This window comes from Myripristis murdjan, chromosome 7 (assembly GCF_902150065.1).
Source record: "Myripristis murdjan chromosome 7, fMyrMur1.1, whole genome shotgun sequence".
Lineage (NCBI taxonomy): Eukaryota > Metazoa > Chordata > Actinopteri > Holocentriformes > Holocentridae > Myripristis > Myripristis murdjan.
In genome coordinates this window covers 23,275,723-23,299,126 of record NC_043986.1, presented here as the reverse complement: position 1 = coordinate 23,299,126, position 23,404 = coordinate 23,275,723, and the positions used below count along the sequence as shown (strand labels likewise).

At 39.8% G+C, this 23,404-nt stretch overlaps 1 protein-coding gene across 1 annotated transcript; it reads left to right on the top strand.

The window, feature by feature from the left end:
* The first annotated feature begins 404 nt into the window (after nt 1–404).
* cs (citrate synthase) lies at nt 405–19,872 on the top strand. Its single transcript, XM_030054879.1, has 11 exons — nt 405–580; nt 5,937–5,984; nt 6,312–6,419; nt 11,057–11,122; nt 11,780–11,911; nt 16,000–16,188; nt 16,383–16,582; nt 17,225–17,354; nt 17,535–17,636; nt 18,658–18,867; nt 19,036–19,872. Exons 1-11 carry the CDS (start codon nt 530–532, stop codon nt 19,204–19,206), a joined length of 1,407 nt encoding a protein of 468 aa, XP_029910739.1. The 5' UTR covers nt 405–529; the 3' UTR covers nt 19,207–19,872.
* The last annotated feature ends 3,532 nt before the right edge of the window (nt 19,873–23,404 follow it).

The following is a 23,404-nucleotide window of genomic DNA, read 5'->3' as shown; positions in this document are numbered from 1 at the left end:
AAAAAAAAAAAAAAAAAAATCACTGCATTCGGGAGAAGTGGGCATCCATTGCATAGCCAAACTGTGGGTAAAAATAAGGCAAGACTACACAAAGACTAAGCCTGAAAGACCTCGCACCCTTCACTGATGGCCCGCCATGCAGTGAGAAGGGAAATACAAGGCAGGCAATGAGCTACAGGGGTTCTGGCAAGTCCCAGGCTGAGAAAAGTTGCTGGTTCACCCTTGACAGTCATAAAGGGACATTAGTCTTGTCTTGAACACACTGTAATCTTGAGCTGTCGTTGGAGAGGCACTGAGAGGCCGGCTGTCCAATCAACAAACCCCCGGCCGTGTTCCAGCCAATGAAATTCCTCTACGCTGTTGTTACGTTCAGGCCCGTCATCCAATCAACTAAGCCGCTACGTGCGGGCCCGAATCCCTCTTCAACCTTCTGCTTTCTGGAGGGGCACCTTCAACCAGCTCCGCTCTGCACTGGCAGTGGCTTTCCTAGTTTAAGAATAAGTGGAAGTAATACTTTGACACAGACACCATGTCCTTTCTCACTATCAGCAGGCTAGCACCCAAACTCCTCAATTCAAAGGTAAGGGAGAAGCGAAGTTGTGATATCACTTTCACAGTCAGAACAAGCTAGTGTTAGCTGGCTAACGCCTTAGCGGCAAGCTAGATAACATTAGCTTGCTAGCTCACTGTACAGCTAGCCTTGTCAGGCACACTCTGAAATGTCAATGATTAGCTAAAAGCGTAGCTAAGAGCAACTACAAGTTGAACGGGTTTAAAACAGCTGCCGGTCGTTTTGTATTTTGTTAACTTAATAATAAAAACGTCTTATCCGTTTTGCTTGTCAGCTTGTTCTCCATTAGCTAACGTTGATGTTAGCTAGTTAGCATTTTGGAAACCTCGCTTTTTCTGGTGGCCTGGCATTGTCAGAGCCTGGATGAATTTCTTCCATTAGTTTCTGAGGGTGTTAGGGTTCATTTTACGTAAGCATTTCGCTTGTCTTGTTTGGTTTTTGTCAGCGACGAACAGTTGTTGTGATTTAAATCGATAACGGCAATTGAAACAGCCGTTGGACTCCATAAGCAACTTTTTTTGCATGCCTTTCTTCTCAACCGCCGTTGACCTTCACGTCAGGCTATCAGACATATATTTAACGCCCGACTACTTGATGAGATCCAGATATATCACAGGGTTATTTCATTTAATACAATCGTCACTCGAGAAGCAAATTTTACAGCTCGTGTGTCGGGTTTCAGACATCTATTATCAGCCCTCTTAGTAAGCACTGTGTTAACATGTCTAGATTGTCTCAGACTGGCCCTCGTTGTAGTAGCATGCAAATTCATGCTTCAGGAGTAGTGCTAATGAATGACACATTAAGTTGCATTTTACAGGTGACCCTATGCTACAACCTACTGTCTTACTCCACTGACCTCTCGGCCCAGACAGCTGACGCGTTTTGAGCTTTACATCAACTTATGTCACCCACTACTGAGGAATTTTTAACCGAATGACTGATAATGTTCAATCCCCCTGGCAAATAATTAGTGAGCCAGCGTTTCCTTTTTTTTTGACCGTGCATAGACATGTGGGCTTCATGTCCATCTGTTCTCAGTCTCTCAGGGAAGACACCTGGGTTTGCTAATGGTCACACTAATCTACACCCTCAGATCAGCTGTTATTTTTACTTGGAAGCTCTATTATCAAGGTGATTTTTTGTTGTCATCACATAATAGAGTTTTGTTAAAATACTTTGTCTTTGAACATAATGAAAATCGTGTTTGTCATAGCTAGAGACCAAAGGTCACTCATGTATGCATGTGTCAAGTGTTCTTGCTCACATGCTCTCTTTTTGCCTGAAATAATTTTCTCCACAGAAAAAAAGGTATGTTCACCTATCTTGGGATTTTTCTGTGTTCCCATGGCAATACCTGCCTACTTAACAAAAGTAAAGAATAGAAACTTGATTGGAAGTGGGAAGTCAACAACTTCTAGTGTAGGCTGTTGTTTCAGTAAGATTATGTTTAAAGTCGTTAAAGCCGTCAGGTCTAGAAACAACATAGACCTGAGGTCAGTACTTAAATGTTTTAGCAAGGTTGTCTGTTCAGTATGCTTTTCCTATTTAGCACACAGTGCTCTAGGTGTGTTTAAACAAGGCTGCTGGTCGGGCCTGTGAAGTGGAGTAATCCTGCCCTTCCACTCAGGCACATGGACGCTAGAAGTTTGAGTGAACTGTCGCTCTATATTTAATGCCCTGTGTTGTTACATAATCTCTCTCAGCTGTGTAGACAATTTGTAACTATGGCGAGGTGAGATCACACCTTTGTTTCTGTCGGACATAGTCCACTCCCACCAGTTGTGGACCATGTTGGAACCTAGTTGGAGCAGAGCCAGATGTCCCCCTGCCCCCGAGGCTCCTCCCTCTCCCATTGACAATCTTAATAGGCTGACAAGGGAGTCCCGTTTCAGTGACCAGCAACAGCAGGCTTGCCTGCTCACTACTCCCACTCAGCTTGCAGCAAGATTACTGGCTGCCATTCAAACACTTTCATAACCTAGGCCAGCCTCATCTATGCAAGCCAATGGCCTTTTTAATCCCGCTTACATTCTCTTGTCTTGTCCCAGTTCAACCACGAGTCTTAAGGTTTAAGACCATGTGCATATTGAATTAAAGCTTCATTTTTTGTTTGACTTTTGGTTACATAGCACATCTCTGCAATGTACGTAAGACATAAATTAGAGGACCACACATACACTCTTTCCTTTTGTTCCCTTTTTATTTCCCTCTATATGCAAAAAGATGCCCAGTTTCAGGCTCATGCCATCATCACGGGCAAATTAGTCCTCTGCTATATGTCTTTATGCAATGATGCTTCAATTAAGTTAGGTTACCAGCACAAGTGTGAATTGTTTGGGGTTGAGGTGCAGCGTTCCCTTGTACCCTTGATCAACATCAAGCTGAATGACACTCACCTGCTTAAGACATCACTGTTTTGAAATTTATCTCAGTCATACAAAATTTCAGTTTGTTAACGTAGGAGTTATTTCATTATAAACTAAAAAAAAGCACCAAAAAAAGTTTGAGGCCATGTCTCTAAAATTATTGAAACATTATACAAAATGCTCTTCACTTTGAAAGGTTAAAAAAGCCTTTTCCCCAAAACACAATGAAATACCCCAATTTTATATTCATAATATTTTCAGAAAATGTTTCTAAAACTGTTGTCTTAAATTTCTTTCTAGTACGTTTTGTTAAATTTTGGAATGGACTCTGTTAAACAATCTTTTTCTAGGCATTATGAATGTAAAATGTCTTGTGGAAGTGACTCTTACATCTTGACAAACACAGATTTGTAAGAATTGCTTACCTACTCGATGTGTTGATGTAGCCTAGGTATCTAGAGGTATATACATTGTACTTGTTCTTAGGGTATCCTTTCAAATAAGGATGGGGATATGCTCTATGATTAACAGAATGGGGTTAGGTTTAGCCTCTTTACATCAAAATTTGCCCACAAAATGCAGTAAATGCCCTGTAGAAATCAGAATACTTCTTTCCAACCATAGAAATGAAAGGACTGAAGGAACAAAATTAGGCAAGATAAGATCACTACAGAGTCCTGTCTATAAATCACTATGTATTTCAGCCACTGTTGAGTCACATGTTATCATGATGGAAAGATGTTGACACATGTTGTATAATTTATGGAAAGACCCCCTAATCCAAATATAAAAATCCTAATCCGTTTCCTGTGAATGCTTTTACTGTATTGCTGTAACTGATTAAATCTGAAATTTTGCTGTCTCTCATCACTAAGGGTCAAACTTACTGGAAAACAACTGCTTTCTTCTTTAAATAGACTGACCATGCAAGCCCAGGTGGAAGCACTAGACCCTTGTTTTCCTGATTAAATCTGGACCACTGTAGCTAAATGGGTGGACAAGGCTTGGGCGATGGTTTTTGAACCTTGGCAGATGTTATTTCATAGGCTGTGGTTGGTCTGCCAGCCATGCTGCAAGTAGCGCTATTGTGTTTCTTAGACTTGACAGTTTCCTTTCTGTCTGAACAATGATCCGACGGCCAAAAGACATCTAACCAGTTGCAGGCCAGTGATTTAAAGTGCCAGTTTTAAATTTAATAGGCCAAAGGAGCCTGATAAAGATTGTGTAGGTCAGCAAATGGGCTACATTTCGACAGTTACAGGCACAACATTTATTGACTATGGTTGTTGCCCACCAATGGCAGGAATATAAAGTGGAGAAAAATCACATAAAACAGTCCTGCTGTCTATTGACACTGGACTGGCAGTGGTGGCGTGACCATGTGATGTCTTCTCATGGTGCACACTGAACCTTTTGATCGGAGTGAAGCAATATTTGTATACCTCAGAATATCTAAATATCATTGGCAGTCAGCTGCAAGCCTTTATCACAGCAGTTTGTCCATTTGGATGGATTTTAAGGACGGTTAATGCCCCATGCCTTAATGCAGGGATGTCCAGGAGTGGTCTCAAGACGTGAGGTAATTTGGATTTTTTTCATGGCCTGCCTAACTAGCCTAATCTCAGTCCATTGAGTGTCATTGGGCTGTGGTGTTGGGAGTGGATATCTACCTCCAGCCAACCTTAAAACAGCTGTGGAAAGAGTGGAAACAACATAGACCAGCATACATTTTGAACATTTGAAACAACTTAAAATGCTCAGAAAAAGATGGGGCTGTGAGGATGAAAAAAGAGGCACTTGGTAATATAAGGATGGTTTCACAGTTCAGACCTTTGCTTTCTTGTTGTCATTAACCCCACCCATGTATTGCACATCACCTGTGAGTAATACTGACTCAGATGGAGTAAGTTTCCATTCCATATGATCCAAAAAAATATCATGGTGACCGACAATCGGTACTTTATTATTGTTTCCCACAGGTTGTCCATTTACAGTACTTGTGGCTGTGGTAGTTGGGGTGGAGGTGTGTGTGTGTGTGTGTGGTGTGTGTGTGTGTGTGTGTGTGTGTGTGTGTGTGTGTGTGTGTGTGTGTGTGTGTGTGTGTGTGTGTGTGTGTGTGTGTGTGTGTGTGTGTGTGTGTGTGTGTGTGTGTGTGTGTGTGTGTGTGTGTGTGTGTGTGTGTGTGTGTGTGTGTGGGGCCATGCTGATATTGTGGCGGTGCACCAAGGATGATCCTAAGTGCAGGAAATACTGGTTTTGGAGTCATTTCCTTTTTAAACAATAGGAAGTCAAAATGAGAACCTGTAACTGTGAATACTTGCAGAGCTTGCTGTAGTCCTGATGTTAATGTTTCCCACAGACTGTTGGCACCACATTTCTCAGTGGCTATTTTTAGAAAATGATGTCATGACTCTTGAGTAGGGCTGCTCAATTAATCGAATTTTAATCGTGATTACGATTTTGGCTGCAGACAATCTCAAAATTCATCTAATCGAGGAAAAACGACTATTTTGTCAGTTTCCGTTCTGAGACGCGCATGCGCAACTCAACCACTACTCCCTTGCCCCTGTGTGTGTGGAGAGTGGAGATCCAGGCCGGCGATTTAAGCACTTGTGAAGATGGCAGAGGGTGGGGCTGAGCAGCGTCGCTTGGTTGATTAAAAAAGGTAGAACCACTTCATTAGTGTGGGGACATTTTGGATTCCAAACATGTTCAATAAATGCTGTTCCAAATTCAAAGACATAATCGTGTAAATAATTGTGATTTCAATATTGACCAAAAATAATCGTGATTATGATTTTTTCCATAATTGAGCAGCCCTACTCTTGAGGCTCCTTAAGGTTGTCCGAATGCAAATTTGCGGAGTGCCATTGTCCACCGTAGTAGCCTAAAAGTGTAGCTGTGCTAGTTTTATTTTTGTACAAGGGGTTTCTCTCTAAGGGTTTCTCCTTATGTCTCCAGCACTTAAAACCTTGTTGTACTCTTTGTTTCCTCAGAATGCCACCTATGTCCTTGTGGCTGCCAGACATGCCAGCGCATCAACAGTGAGTACTGTCTATTCCCAGGTGGTTTCCTGGTTCCTGTTTTTCCTAGGGTGTGATACTAGAAATGATACTGTATGTGGAGAATTTAGAAAAGACAGTGCATGTCTCAGCATGTCTTACTAATAGCACATGCTGACGTTTGTACAGCCAATATTAGTTTCTGTTGAGCTAAACATTTATATAAAGGCTATTTAATTAACCCCAGTTCTGATTAGAGGTAAGAGTGTGTATTTTAAGGCAGAGGAACTGACCTAGAACTAGAGCTGATCTTTATATTTAATTACTGATTGCTACATTTGATCCTTAACTGATTTTTATTCTTTAAAGAATCTCAAGGATGTTCTGGCAGACCTAATCCCTAAAGAACAGACCAGGATCAAGAACTTCAAACAGCAGTATGGCAAGACCAACATTGGACAGATTACTGTTGATATGGTGAGTCACTTAAGTTGCTAAACTGAGTAAAAGTGCTTTTGACATGATGAATCAGAGGCCCATACTTAAGTAGGCTGGAGTTGTTAACAAATGACCCTGAGCAGTTTGAAAGTCTGCTAAAGTCTGATTTATTCATGAAAAATATGTTGTCCATCAGTAGTGATGTAGATTATATCAGTCATTTTAGCGCTTCTAATCCGTCTTGGTCTCTCCAGCCTTATTTACTGTGTCAGGTGTAGCTCCTCAGCCATCTTTCCTGTAATGGCCACAAGAAGCTGCACTGCTCCGTCCCAGGGGAGACATTTTAGCTGAGTCACTCAGATCTTTACCTCACACTTTCCATCTCAGACTGTCACAGCTCCATACATACAGCCACGGCAATCATACACATCACCCGTATCATCCTTCTGGTTGCCATGGGAATTACATTTTTCACCATGAATCAGTGACTGTGCATTGAGCTGTGGCTACTCCTTTGTCTATTTTTTTTTTAAACTGGTATTCAAGTGGATTTTTTTTTCATCACAACAGTCTTACAAATCACTGATTCTTGAGAATTTGGATAAATCACGTCCCACTAAGAAAAATGCTATTTCTGCTGGAAATTTACAACATTTTAATGAATAAAAAGAATCAATGGCATAATCAGGGGGTCCTTTGCACATTTGTAAGGTTCTTTTTTAGGTTTATTTTTAATTTGTATTAATTTAATGATTATATGTTGGCCTATGGCCTACAAAACCAGTTGTCCTTGGATAGGAGATAATCATTTCAACTTGATTAAAACAACAAAAAGTAATAATTTCATTGAATAATATCTTTACCACATGAAAGAGTACATCATAATATGTATTAAAAACTACAAACGATGAGTTTTGAACAATATTTACTATTATTTTGTGGTTGCTCAAAATGTGTCCCAGATATTCGTCACCACCGTCAGATATATATTTAAAAAATAATAATAAAAAAACTACAAGGTCAATTACATTCCTGAGGAGCCCTTTTCAAACCTTCAGCTCTACTGCATGCTTCAAGACCACTCAGGCTCCTGGAAGTTTTCTATTTTCTCTTAAATCTCTTCATATTTTTGGACACTGCTACTGTCACAACCATGAATTGTCAACACCGTCACTTCTGTATAAAAAATATTAAATTAGATTATGGAATAAAAGTATAGTTTTTAAGAAGAGGTCTGATGCAGGTAGCAACAGGGGGGAACCAAGCTGGCTAATGTGAACAACTCATGCTTATCATGTGAAAGAGTAGGTTTTTGTCACCACCGTCAGTCACCACTTCAGTCATCACCTGACGGTGAAGACTGAAGTCTGAAAAATCCTTATAATAGTTCTCAGGATTGTTATTTTTTGTACCAAATAGTTAAATAAAGTTGTTAAGCAAGAAGCCATTGACTTGAGTGGTATAAATTTTGGAAATGTATGTTGTAATGAGGCCACTGTCACCACCGTCAGATTAGTGTCACCACCGTCAGAGGCAGTTATATTTGTTTTAAATGAATATGCTACAATATGTTTCTTTGGTGCTGTTGAGTTATTAAAGTATTAGTGCTGTTGAGTTATTAAAGTATTAGTCTCTTTAATACAAAAATATGTTTTTCAAATTTAAAAAAAAACATTACGGTGATGGTGTTGACAAAAACAAAGTAGCCTAATAACTGGAAAAACCTATTTTATAAAAAAGATGCAAATTGAGGAGGTTGCACCGGTACATTGCTGAACAGCCAAGACCTTGACCTATAATGATATACCTTCAGATTTTGTAATTTAACGCACTTTTTTTTTTTTTTTTTTTTCAAAATTAAAACCTGTTTTATCCAAATTCCCAAGAATCAGTCAAATAAATAGAACAAGGCACATAATTTTTTTTTTTTCAAATCACCAAAACAGACTAGAAAATAGTCTTCTTATTCCCCCACACCACCCTCCCTGCTGTCCTTCTCCCCATCTCAACACTTCTCTCTCAACCTTCTCCTCTCTCCTGCCTCCCTACTGCTGTGCTGATCACAGACAAGCATCCCTCAGCTCGTCCACCCTGCCTCACTGTTGCCTCTAGACTTTTGAGGTCCAAACCACAGCATATTACCCCCCTCAGTCTCTGCCAGCTGAACCACCCAAGGTCCCACGATGAGGTGTACCACCACCCCGACCTTCATTGATGGCTGAAAGCTCAGTTTGTACCCAAAACACTGATTAAAAACCACAAGCAAGGGGAATGCTCAGTTTGCACCAACAGCACCGATAACAACAAAGAGAACAGGCGATGTGTTGATGATTACCACCCCTGTGGCAGCAGCATTCCTTACTGCTCTGATGTCTCTCCAGTGATGTTTAGCAAGAAATAGAAACAAAGAGTCTTCTTTAGTCAAAATGCCAAACTTTGCAAGTCTTACAACTTTTCCTTGTCAGCCATAGTCACCCCCACAGCATGTGTTTAATACATTAAACCTAGCTTTATTTAATGTCAGGTCTTTGGCAGGTATATCACATTTAATGAATAATTTAATTGTCAAAGCACAGCATTGATGTTATGTTTTTAACTGAAACTTGCTTAGCGGAGTAGAGTGCATCAGAGCACCTGTGTTTTCTTTGAACTGACTGTCTCAGTATCCACAAATGTTAAGGTAAAAATAATTGCAAAAACCTAACAACAACACTGCAGTATGTAGTCAGGCCTTTTCCCCCCTTTGGCCTCTATCAATGATCTTGTAGAAAATTTACGGTCTAAAATTACAAATCTTAGCAATGCAATTGCCCCTACAATGGTGGAAGTAGTCTTCAGTAAGAAAGAAGCACCTTGGAGAAAAGCTGCACCAGTAAAAACTTAAAAAAAAGAGAGTGTAGAAAATCTGAGTGCAGGTGGTGGAAAACAGACCTCCAGGTTCATTATGAAATCTGTAGAGACCTCACACCAATAACTTAGAGATGAGGATGCAAGACAGTCCTCTGCTGACATCATTAACAAAACACAAGTAATGCACATACCTTACTTGCTACTCTTGACAGGCTGACACCCTGCTCTGTGCCAGTAGCTCCTGAATTTTTGTCCACTAAAAACTGCAATAACTTTGCCTTCTTGTTGACTGACAAAATTCAGAAGGTTAGACAAGTTGTCAGTTTACCTGTACCAGGCAAACTGTCTGTGTCTTTTCTTCATCCACTTAAAACCATTACTTAACATGATACAACATGATCCTATTGACTCTGAAGCCTTGGAGAAAATTGTAAACCAGCAGAAATCTTCCTCCTGCTGCCTTGATATTCTGCCTACAAGCTTTTAAAAAAAATGTTTTTAATTGCATGGCAGTGGATCTCCTGCAAATAGACAACACCTCACTTTTTTCAGGCCATTTCCCAAAAGTCCTGGAAACTGCAGTTATTAAACCCTGCTTTTAAAAAAAAAACATTCAGTAATTAACAATTACACATGCACATCAAGCCTACCATTATCAGTAAAATAATTGTAAAGGTTGTTTCTCAGTTCGTTTATGGAGCTTAACAACTGTTTTGATGTTTTCCAGTCTGGTTTTCGACCACACCACAGTACTGAGACTGCTCTTGTTAAGGTTGTATATGATATTTGCTAAAAAAAACAGATGGTGGTAAAAATTTTAGTTTTGGTATTACTGGATCTCAGTGCTGCATTTGACTTGGTTGACCATTATTAGAGAGTAACAGAGTTGTTAAATTTTAACAACCACAAGGCAATCAAAATCAGTACCAGCATTTTTAATCATTCTTGGTATATTTGAAAAATCTAGCAAGATTTAGAGGACTTATGTCTCAGCAGAACTTTTAAAAACTTGTCCACACATTTGTTTTTAGCAGGCTTGACTTCTGTGATGTTGTCTTTGTAAAATGTTGTCTGTAAAAAAAAAAAAAAAAAAATCAGACAACTGCAGCTTATTCAGACCGCTGCCGCCAGTGTCCTCACTAAAACTAAGAAAGTGGAGCACATGACTGCATTTCTCTGATCATTGCCGCGGCTCCCTGTATCCCAGGGAGCAAATATTGCTACTGGTTCATAAAGCGCCGAATGGTTCAGGGTCAAAGTACATTCTGATCTGCCGCTGTGTTAGAAACCATCCAGACCTCTCGAGATGTCTGGGATGGGTTTGCTTGCTGTGCCAAGGGTCAAAACAAAACATGGTGAAGCAGCTTTAAGTTTCTAGGCATCACATGTCTGGAATAAATTTCCAGCAGATCTGAGGTCTGCTCCAGCTCTCAGCTCTTTTAGATCTAAGCTTAAAACTTTACTGTTTCCCACTGCCTTTTACTAAATGATGCACTGTAACTGTAGCTTTTTTTTTTTTTTTTTAAATCTATTTTATTTTATTATTCATTCTTTAAAAATTCATTTATTTAACTGTCTTTTAAATCTTGTTTCTATTTCTTCTGAAATTTTATGTAAAGCACTTTGAATTGCCTTGTGTTTGAAAGGTGATTTACAAATCTGACACCTGTTCAACCACAAAGAATTTATTAAATTCTGTGGTGAGACTGTACATGGCCCATACAAACCAGACACAAAGCAGCAGCTGTATGCATAGTGTCATTAAGCCAGATGACTTAGTGAATAATATGTGAATATGCTTTTGTTTTATATGTTTTCATGTGCAGGTCTATGGAGGTATGAGGGGAATGAAGGGTCTGGTGTATGAGACTTCTGTTCTGGATCCTGATGAGGTGTGTATGCCAAAGGTCAAGCATTACAAAGGACCATTTTCTGTATTCAGCCTCCCTAGTAATCAACTAAGTACCATTTTGGCCTGAATATAAAATGTCCTTGTTTTTAATGGTAATCACATCTGGAAAAACGAGAGCTTTTTTTTTCACTTTATAATTTTCATGTTCAGTTAAAAAGCTGAGATGATGAAGGTGTGATTTATGGGGTCTATGCCATACAAACATGTTTTCTTACATCTGCAAAATACAATTTGTAGGCCATGGGGTTTCTGTAGCACCATAATACTTTATTTACAAGTCTTTGTCAGACATTTTACCTTTATCATAAAAACAGCGACTTTGGTAATATTTCAGTGAATTGTTGAGGTCTAATGTACATGCAGTGGAGACATTAACTATTTTCTTGATCACTTATTTTTCTTACTGAAGTTGAATACTAACAGGTTTCATTACTAATTACAGTGTTGTCATATAATGAATGAGAAATTCAGTCAGCCACATAAACTGATCCTACCAGAGGTTACAGTGATCGGGCATGCACTCCCTTGATGTGCTTTTTGATCCAGCAATTTCACACAAAAGCTCACTGGAACCAGATTATGCATTTTGTTTGCCAAACCCACACCCATGCATGTCTCATCTCCCATTGGTGCACAGGGTATCCGTTTCCGGGGCTACAGCATTCCAGAGTGTCAGAAACTGCTGCCCAAGGCTCCAGGAGGTCAGGAGCCGCTGCCTGAAGGCCTCTTCTGGCTGCTGGTCACGGGACAGGTGCCCACTGAGGAGCAGGTGAGAGGGGGGAGAACACTGCCGGCGAGGGGAGGGAGGTGAAGCGTCTGACCATGTTTCTTATTTAACAGATTGCAATGGGGCAGGCTGCAATCATAGAGTGGATTATTGACCACAAGCAGCATGTTTACTGTTGCCTTGTCAAACACCGAATGGTCAATCAAAAAGACGTTTAGCAGTATAAGTTATGGATTATGAGTTGGTGAATTATGTATGACTCGGGGAAATTGCCTGCTTATGTAAACTAGAGAGTGTTTAGTAAAAGGGCAACAAGAGTGTGCGCCATTAGTGGGTCTTTTATTGCTGCCATTCATCTTGATAAGGAATACAGGGATAACCTTCCTGATAAGCAAAAGCTTTCTCTTTTCTAAGTTATCCATTACTTTTCATAGGGAGAAAAATGCTTACCTCTCTACCCTTTGTTCTTTTACATTATGGAACTTTTAATGCACTTGCTACTGACTCAAAGAATTCAGCAGGAAGATAGGTTAAATCCGCAATTTTTCTTGCTTAGCCAAAATTGTGGATTCCTTGGTAAATGAACAACCTGGAACCTTCCTCGGTAGCACACTATGGTTTAATTTTTCACCACTCACACTTGATCTAGGGCTGAACATTGTGCTGTTTGTAAATAATATAGTGGCTGCTTTGGATAGTGATCAGTATTGTGCTGCTCTTTTTGTAAGCCATTTTAAAGCCTTATGCAGCCTGTGCTGGAGTTCAAAACAACATTTCAGATACAGTCTGATGTGTAGTATTGATGGATGATCAGTCAAATTTAGGACGGAACTAATAAGAACAGAACTAGTAGGCTTTTTGTCACAGGTTCTATTAGGACTGTATGCACAAAGCATTTTATATTACCAGTAAGAGGCCTCCTAAGTATCACTAAAACTTTGTAGCCAAGAGTTCTCTCTTGAAACGAATTCACAAAAGTGCTAGTAAAAAAAAACGTTAACTAAGGAATTGGGAAAACTCTTAAACCAAGAATAAGGGCAGGGTGGGCCTCGTTATGGATGAGATTGTACTTTGTGAACGAGCTTATTTACTATGCCCACTGTGACTGGCTGATAGGGGACGGCTCGCTATCAGTGACTTGATGATAGAAATACTGTAGAGGGAGATATCATGTTGACATGTAAAAGGAGGGTTAATAAACTCTCCTCATAGTGCCAGCAGTAAAGCTAAAGTTAAACAGCAAAATATGGTGGTATTTGCACTCTACAAGTGATCATTTTCTATGAGAGTTGAGCATGGTGGACAGTTTTGTACATCTCCATAACTTCCAACTTTCCACTGCTGTTGACACGCTTCCAAACAAATGCCAGTTGGGAGCCAGTTGAGGAATTTTAAGTTTCTCATTAATTTTAATAACCAAGAGTGCATTAGTTTCAGACGGAATATAATGTCATCTGCCCTTGAGAGAGCAACTGATAGATTTATTTAATGTTGGCATAATATCAGTAATAATAACTGCATTTTTTCTTAATCTTTTCAACTTGAATCCATAGCACCAGAAATCAGCATGTGGTGGGCCATAACAGTTTGTTACATAAATGGGAAGCACTGCTGCATCCCTCACTGGCTCCACTATCATCATAACACCGTTTTGACTTATTCTTTACCTTTCTAAAAGCTCATAATCATTGAAAGATTGGGAATGTTGGCCTGATTTCAAGGTGGATTACCTGCAGAAGCCATGTTAGGATTGTTTGAGATTTGGTCTTAGTCCTCTTCACTATTTCTAACTTCTCACGAATTAAGGACCTTGTTTTTGTGCTAAAACATTTTGTGAAACTCTTCCTTGCTCTTACTCATATCCCCAAAAAATTCGGAGTTCTTAAAATGGGAGTAACACACCCAGTATTTTTTTTTTTTTTTTTTTTTTTTTTTTTTTTTTTTTAATTTTTAGGAGTTGCCCCTAAATCGACGAGTTAGGAGCTACTTTTAGCTTTAAAATGTTTTGTAAATACCGACCAAGTTCTTTTCAGAAACATGAATATATTGATTATAGTATGATTAAAACATGTTTTAATCACTCCAGCCTCAACTTGAAATATGAGACCCAAAGAGCAACAGACATGGGGCAAAATTAGCAACACAGCTGTAAACAAATTACAGAGGAAACACTGTAATCAACTTCAACATTATTTTTGTCTTTGCATGGCTCCCCCATTTTGAGTGTCAACGTTGCTCACAGTTAAATACTTAATCAAGATTTCGCAGCTGACTAACTTAAATATTTAAATAAATAATGCACCCACTTACTGTTTTCTGTCTATTTTGGTGTAATTGTAGGCGAGTGTTAATAAATTTGATCAATAATCAAAGTCATGACAGTTTACCTATACTCTTCTGAACTATGTGAGTAAATATCAGGAGGAAGACAGTGTAAAAGTTGATTGCAGTGGCATAAGAGAAATAATTTGAGATATGGCCTTAGTTTCAAAGTGCTGTGGGAAACAGTTGTCATTACTACAGTATATCACCAATCCCCAGTGTATTCATCTATTCATTAGACGCTACCAGGGAGTCATAACATTTTATATCAGAGCTAAATCAAAGTTTTATGCAAAGCTGCTCTGACCTACTTTTGGAAAGTCACATAATTGCACATCATGGATATTGAAGAAACCCTGTTCATGAACCTGGAGCTTATTTGTTTAGACTGTAAAGCTATTTTCATTGTTTTTAATGGGACAATTCAGTGATATGATAATGTTTTAACTGATGATTGCAAATATTGTGTCTTTCTCTTGTGTTTGTATATGTAAATTATGTGTGGAACAAGATAAATACAAGTCTGTTGCCTGTGAGCAGGACTTTATTGGCAAACACTGTGTGTAGATTTGTTTACTTATTTGCATTTAGATAGATAGATAGATAGATAGATAGATAGATAGAACTTTATTCATCCCCAAAGGGAAATTCAAGTGTCCAGCAGCTCATAAAAAACAACCATACATTCAATCAAATATTATTAAACCAGACTTTTAAATAATGCATATAAATTAAAATATTACTAAGTTTAAAGTAGCATAAATGGAATTAAAATAGTCAGTTGCACAAGCAAGGATGTGATGTGGGAAGTGTGTGTGATTCAGGAGCTGTGAAACAGTCTGATTGCCGTGGGGACAAAGGATCTCCTGAAGTGCTCCATTCTGCAGCACAGCGAGAGGAGCCGAGTGCTGCAGCTGCTCCTCTGTTGGGCAAAGAGGCTGTGGAGAGGCTGTCTGCTGTCGTCCATCATAGCTTTCAGTTTGTTCAGTGTAACCCTCTCCACCACAGATTTTAGAGTCTAGCCTCCTGCCAAGCACTGAGCTGGCTTTTTTCACCAGCTTGTTTAACCACCTGGACAGAAACTGCCATTTGTTCATCTTCTAATATGTCACAGGGAAAAGTGACAGAGGTATTTCTAAGGCTGGGTTATATGGCTTTAGAATTACACCAATATTTTTTGGCAATGTCAGAGTATCATTTAAGCCAACTGGCGTTTTGTCTGTTTGTCTAATTGTTTGATGGTATAAATTTCATGCAATAAATACTGCTGTCTTTAATCAGTGTAATTAGATGTGCACAGCCTTTTATTTTTAGGGGTTTCCCGTTCATCAGCCAGTGTTTCCACTGGTGCTGTTAAAATTACAACACAATGCAGACGCACACACAAAATTGTGTCACACTCAAAACAGCAACCAAGGAAATGCTGTCTAAAATCTCATTTGCAGTGGAGAAACACCAGAGGCCAGATTAAGCCAATGAGAAACAGATAAAACCCAAATTATCAAAATAAAACACTAATAATAAATCTTAGGTATAAAAAAGGTAATCAAAAGATTAAGATAGCAAGATAAAATAATTAAATAATAAGAAAGGAAAGGTATAGAAGTCATAACAAGAGATAAAAGGTAGGTTATAAAAAAGGTAGGTTATAAAAAAGAATAAAATTCCAAATTTTGATGTGTAGACCAAGGGACAAATTTTAAGTAAAAACTGCACTTTCTCAACCTCTTGCTCTCTTGGTAAGAATAACTGGAAAAGTGAGTACGTCGAGTCACCTGCAAGCATTCTTTGTGTGCTTTTTGTCACAGGTGAACTGGCTGTCAAAAGAATGGGCCAAAAGAGCAGCTCTCCCCTCTCATGTTGTCACCATGTTGGATAATTTCCCCACAAACCTGCACCCCATGTCTCAGTTCAGTGCTGCCATCACAGCTCTGAACAGTGAGAGCAGCTTCGCGCGGGCCTACTCCGAGGGCGTCCACAAATCCAAGTACTGGGAGGTGAGTTGCATCTGCATACTGTACAGTTCACTGTACACTCGTTCATCCTGCATTCTGCATGTATTTTCTCCAAGTTCTGGCTAAATGCACTGAAGTGCCACAAGATAATTCAAACATTTGTTGATTTGTTCCACTATTATTTCAAGAGACATTTCTTCCATTTTTAAACATTTCTCAACCTCTTACTCTGTTAGTTCATCTATGAAGACTCCATGGACCTGATTGCGAAGTTGCCCTGCGTTGCAGCCAAGATCTACCGCAACCTTTACCGCGAGGGCAGCAGTATTGGAGCTATTGACTCCAACCTGGACTGGTCCCACAACTTCACCAACATGTTGGGCTACAGTGATCCTCAGTTCACCGAGCTCATGAGGCTCTACCTCACCATCCACAGGTGCATCTTGAAACACTTGATCCAAGATTACAAAGTAGCTTTGATTTTTAATATAGGTGTCAGCCACCTCAATGATCCATGTTCGTTTTCTTTTAATTTCTGATCAGTCAGTAGGTCACTTATCTGGAATGTAGGGGAGGTGAAACACGTTCAAACCTGAGTGGTTTTTGCCACTACAAAGGTCTTGCCTAGACAAACTCCTTAAAACAAATTGATTAGGTCATGTCTTTCTGTGTTGAAAGACTTCATTTGTGCACCCACATGTGAAATCCTTGGCACATGCCATAAGATTGAAGTAAATGTACACACCAGTGCAGTTTTTCCCAGTCAGTCTTGCACTGTATGGAACGGTGCACACATGTACCCTTCAGACACAAAGGGTAGGTAAGTGGCTGCAGCGCTGAGCTGCAGGCTCAACCTCTCTGCCCCTTGAGTGAGTCATGGGATTGCAGCATTAGATTTACTAATCTCTGCCCCCTAGTGTCTACATGGAGGAGGTGCTAGTAAATAAAATTTTGATTTCAGGTCGGCCTGACAATGGTGTCTTTGTTTGGAGAATGAATGTTGATAACAGAACAGCTTATTTTCGAGATTTGTTTTTGTTTTGTTTTTACTTAATGTAGCCCTTTTATAATGTTTCAGTGACCATGAAGGAGGCAACGTCAGTGCCCACACCAGCCACCTGGTGGGGAGTGCTCTGTCTGACCCCTACCTGTCCTTCAGTGCAGCCATGAATGGCCTGGCTGGTCCTTTGCATGGTCTGGCCAATCAGGTGTGTGCAAAATGTGTCCCAACGACTGAGATTTATTTTACTAGTTTTTAATTTTAGGTTCCAACTATCGTCATGTGTTTGTTGTTTCAGATGGTGGTGTTGCCTGTTTTATTATGTATGATGATTACAAACTGCAGTGATGACTCAGTGGTGATGCATATTTATTTCTGTATCTTGCAGGAGGTGCTGGTGTGGCTGACAGCCCTTCAAAAGGAGCTGGGTGGAGAGGTGTCTGATGAGAGGATGAGGGATTACATCTGGAACACACTCAAGTCCGGCAGGGTAAGGGGGATAATCCATACCCACTTCTATCACTTAGGTCACATTTCAACTCTCCCATTAGTGAGTTTCGTGGTAAGCCTCATAGCAGTGTTAGCAGTCTTATCTCCTACCCTGTTAGTTTTTCTTCAGTTCCAAAAGCATGTTGGACAACAATATGAGACTTGGGCCATTGCCACCTCTAGTCTTACTTAACATTTTATAGACTTTGCTTTTATGTGATTTTTGTAGCGTATTGAACATAAACTTGGTCGGCCCAACACAGCACCCACACCAGGCCAACAGGGCTCTAAGCTTCACACTCAATATCTTGGGCATTGCTGTGTCAAATTCGATAAACCTTTTGGGAATGATGCATTTTACCATTGATATAGAGTATAAATATAAAACTAACTTGCCCTCCACAGCACCACCATGATGCTGACAGTTCCCCAAGTTTAAAGCAGTAATGTCAGGCACTGTATATGACACATACAACAAAAAGAACAGCTCCACCCAGGGTGACAGTAGTAACTAATTTGAAAAATGCTATAAAAAATTATTAGAAGCAATGGTAGTATTATCCCATAATAGTGTGCGGATCGACCCACATATTTTTGTCCAAACCCAAGCTGAGATGGGAGTATTATAACCGAGAACCTGACAGGCATTCTGTTGTGTCTGTGTCTGTCTGTCTGTGTCTGTACCTGACCTGAGCCTGAAATTTTGCATGTCCTCCGTTAATAGATTACATTTACTGCCTGAAATAGCCTACGTGTTGCCTTCAGTGCTGTTACGTAAACTCCAGCACTATACAGGAAGTTGCCCAGAACAGCCAGTTGGTCCATGATTTTTTTTTCACTAAAGTAACACCAGCATGACTCAACCAAACCCAAACATAATTTCTCAATTGTTACCTGAGCCCGACCCAACCAATTGGGTACCGATGTGTCCCGACAGGCCCGGGTCGGGTATCCACACTCTATCCCATAACAGTTTGGAAGATGTATGCATCAAGTGAGAATTGTCTCTGACTCGGCCGTAGGTGGTGCCTGGATATGGCCATGCCGTCCTGAGGAAGACTGACCCACGCTACACTTGCCAGCGTGAGTTTGCCCTGAAGCACCTTCCCAATGACCCGATGTTCAAGATGGTTGCCCAGCTTTACAAGATTGTGCCCAATATCCTTTTGGAGCAGGGCAAGGCCAAGAACCCCTGGCCCAATGTGGATGCCCACAGTGGAGTGCTGCTGCAGGTAAGGGACATGGGGTGGTGGATTTGGGGGCATAAAGAAAACGAACATGTACCAATTAATGTTAATGATATAATTTTATTGCAACAGCTCGTTATCATGTAATTGTAACTTTATGTTGTCAAGCAGGCATTATTCCATCCTAACCTCCCTCTCTCCCTGTCTGTGCAGTACTATGGAATGACTGAGATGAATTACTACACTGTGCTGTTTGGCGTGTCCCGAGCTTTGGGTGTGCTGGCCCAGCTGGTGTGGAGCAGAGCCCTGGGCTTCCCCTTGGAGCGCCCCAAGTCCATGAGCACGGATGGACTGATGGCACTGGTGGGCGCCAAGTCAGGCTGAAGAACAAAGTCAAAGGGAGTTGGGGGTTAGTGTTAAGGGTGGGTGGAAGAGGAAATATCAAATGGCAGATATAAGTTGACCCCCTGTCCTTCCCAACCCCAGGGAAATGAGATTCAAAGAGACAGTACGCTTTTAATGTCATGTCACGAAAAAAAAAGGGCCTTCTAAATCTTCACACTATTTGTGTTAAAGTGTGTCAGTTAAACCATAGCTAAGTTGTCCCATGATGCCTCCATATTAGAAAGATGAGAAGTGAAAACTGCAAACACACATACACATTCCCCCTAATTCATTTACAGTCATAGGTTTGCTGGAAAAGATTTGTCTCTGAGATCCTGGTACAGTGCCCGTGTGTCTGTGTATTAGCACTGGGCCAGAACTACGAATAGGAAATGGCATTCAAAGGGAATTGTGGGGGTGAATTGTACTTCTTTTGTTAAAAGATCTAGTAATTAATCATCTAACTGAACCGTTGCTGCTTTTGGCCAACGCTGTGATTTTGTCTTAGGGGATATTCCCAAGCAATTTTATTCTTTCAAATTAAGTGTCAATATGATTTTTCTATGCAATGTTCCCAGATGTCGTCCCACCCAGTCTATCCATACATTTCACTCCCATTATGAACACTCCAGTTTAGGAAAAACGTCCCAATAAAATTAGCAAGCTTTTGAACACACATTAACAAACATAAATCAGTTAAAAGATACTGCCCCTTTAAATCTTTTGTCTCCCCTTTTTTCTCCAACTTCCTTGTTATTTTGTTTCTTTGTTTTTGTTTCTCATGACCTCTATCACCTCTATGATCAAAATAACTTTTGTCAAAGTAGAAAGTCTTCTCCCCTCTCAACGCTTTTTCAGTAACGTGCTCTCAAATTTATTCTATCGGTCGTGTGCTCAGTGTGTGCTCTGAATAGCAGTCTGAATAGAGAACCAAAAGCAATATTGTGTGCAGGAACAGTGTTAAAGGGATTGAGTGAAGGATGATATTTGCTTACAGCAAACACTTAAAAGCAAGCTTGAATGGAAAGTGGGCAGCCAGGGGGCTTTGTACTTGTTGAAGTCCTGTTTTATCTCGGTGTATGTTTGTTACTCAAATCCCCACAGGAGAGCGCTTCAGTCATCAACTACTCCAAAATAAGCACTTGCTAGATTGGAATCCCTAATATGTAGAGGTAGAAACCCCAGGGTGATTAGTGTCCTTTTTACGGAGGTTTTGGGTGTGTAATATGTATAAAACTATAATCTTTGGGTTCTCATTTTGTGGTTTTATTTATACTTTGTGTACATAGGTATATATATGTATAGCTTGAATGTATGAGTTCTACTCAACCATTTGCTTGTATAACCACAATAATCACCGTAGGTCGCCACCATCGTATAATTTCTAGACTAACTGGTCACTGGAAAATGTGACATTTTCTGCTGTTTGAAAATTTTGACGAACAAAACACATACTGCAGCTATCTTGTATATACAGTAATTCTCGCCTAGTTCTATGGGCTTAGCTGGTGCTGTTTTGCAGGTATTTGATTTGAATGTTTCAAGCTTGCTCTTAAGTCTGTAGGTCTGTAGCAAATTCACCTCTTGCTCCTAGGTCTGTCAACACTCCATTTTTGTGTGGTCTAAGTCGGATCTTGCATCCTGCTCCAACAACATAACTCTTTCCACGCTAGCCCGCAATTAGCTCACATATTTAAATCTCTCTGCCTTGCTACCGTCTTTCCTTCTGGCTTTATCAGGTGTGTGTTTATATTATTGTAGTATTTCTTCCATGTGGCTGGTATTTAAGATATGTGGTTATTTTGATCGTAGAGAGGAGCATAAAGGTTGTGTGTGTGATAGCTGGGAGAATTCATCACAGATGGATTCATCAGAGAAACAGATGGGGGATTGGGGCTGGATGGGTCAAATGGGCAAGAAGTTCTTGACAGAGCAAATATTGGAAAAACTGACAAAAAATGAAAAATAATAAAAGTTTTTATTAACACTTACTGTCTTCATTTTCTTTATGGGATAGAATTGTGCATGTTCAGTACTTGGGTTTTACCATCAAGGTACATGATGCAGTTACAGTAATCTGACTTTTCTAAATGTTGAAAATTAGACTTGAAATACTCATCTCCACATTCATTTCATATGTGGAGCTGTGCCTTACCCTCCCAGTAGGCCAGCACTGTTTCCTCTGTGGGTTTTATGTAACATGTTTCTAACCTGAGGGTAAAATTACAAACTTGAACATCCTTGATGTGTTGGGGGGAAATCCTCTGTAAATGTGGGGAGTCTCAGTTTTCCATTTTTCCATACAACATCTGAGAACAGAGAAAGCCTAAGAAGTTTAAGATAACTTAAACCAGAGCTATAAGATAATCTATGTCCTCCAATGTCACCTCTTCCTATAGGGCTTAAAGTTTAAAATCTGTCCTTATTCAAGTCTGTGCTTGCACCCTCTCTTAGTGTACAACATGGTGCAGACTAGTTTTATGTAACAAAGGTGAATTGGTCTGATGAAGAGGTTGCACAGTTCAAGGACCCACCTCTCCAATATGCTGTTATTAATAACTGGCCCACATACCATCACCCCACTCTGGTTTCTTGTGGGTCAGCTGCCCTTGGAAAGGCCTGCGTCCCACTCTGTGTCCCTGTCCTAGTGACTCCTGTGCATGTGCTCACACACAGACATGCTCTGCACACTGCCTATTTAATTTCATCCCAGACGATCCAAAGGAACTTCAACTGTGTACAGGATAACAAGTCACACTACAGCTTCAGCTAAACATGTTAAATTCAAAGGTTGCCACTGCTGTAGTACATTTACTAAATAAATAATGAGCAGTTCACAATCTGATGTAACTCAAAAAACAATCATGCTGAGAAAGGAAAACTGCAGACACTGCAAAGCAAACATTTACAGCTTTATTTTATTTAAACAATATGTTTTAAATATACCAACATTTGGCATACGGAAGGATTTTCTTGAGTTCCTAAGAGGTGGGACTGTAAAATGGTGACTTTCCTACAGTAGTCATTTGGCTGCCATCCTTGTAGACCACTACTGCACTGATTTTTATGCCTGCATTTTGACAGGAGGATAAAACACCAGGGAGATCTGGGTGTGGGGGTAAGGGGTTCATAAAATACTTGCATGGCTGTTTTATGTTTTCCATTTTCAAATCCAGTGTTGGCTGCAACAGTAAAAAATACTTTGAGCATAAAGTTCTTGATTCTGTAAGGTGTCAGCATTGTAAAGGTGCAAGCACAAAGGACAAACAGTAAAATTTTGGTGTAGAGATGCACGCATGCATAATGAAAACAGTAACAATAAAGACAGCATGCTTCAACACTGATTATGCCAACATGGAATCAGACAGATTTAAAAATGTGAAACTAAAAACAATGGCATTTAAATCAAACTTTTAATAAATTCAAGTTAGATGTCTGATCTTTTTTTTTCCAGCGATTCACACTGACCCACTGCCATATATTATTAGTTTTGTCCATGCATTGATTAGTTAATTTCCCCTCTATTTCCCAGCACCTCATCGATGAAGAGCAAATAAACATCATCATACAATCCTATATCAAGCTTTGAACATATTGAACTGAGGTTCAGTTTTATTTGTGTATGAGTCTTGAAATATGAAGTGCTGAAATGGCTGTTGTAGCATACTACTATGATATCCTCATCAATGGAAATGGCAAATACAACAATCAGCCTTGGTTTACTTTGTTGAGCCCTTATTAATGGCATAGACATGGAACAAAAACACTAATCAAGCCTAGTCATACCCTAACAACCCACACATAAACGCAAGAAAATATGTTTTCATCTTTTGCCTTAGGTACATTGGTGCATCATATATCAAAATGTCTCAGTTAGGGATGCACTGATATAGTTTTATGAGGCAGATTCAGATGTTTTCCCAACCATACTGGCACTTTTGTGTAGCTTAAGATGATTGTTCTTTAAAAAAAAGATTTACTCTGATGCGAAGTTGACAGCTGTATTAAACTCACAAATATGCCAATTTGGCAAAGGGCCAAATATCAGCAGTCGAAATACTGGACAAATAACGGTATACTGCCTTTTAAAACCGAGATCAGCCGATACTGATTGGCTGTTGATTTATCAGTGCATCTCCGCTCACAATAAAAGAAACTGTTTGATACTGCCAAAAAGATGAAGCATGGAACCCATGAG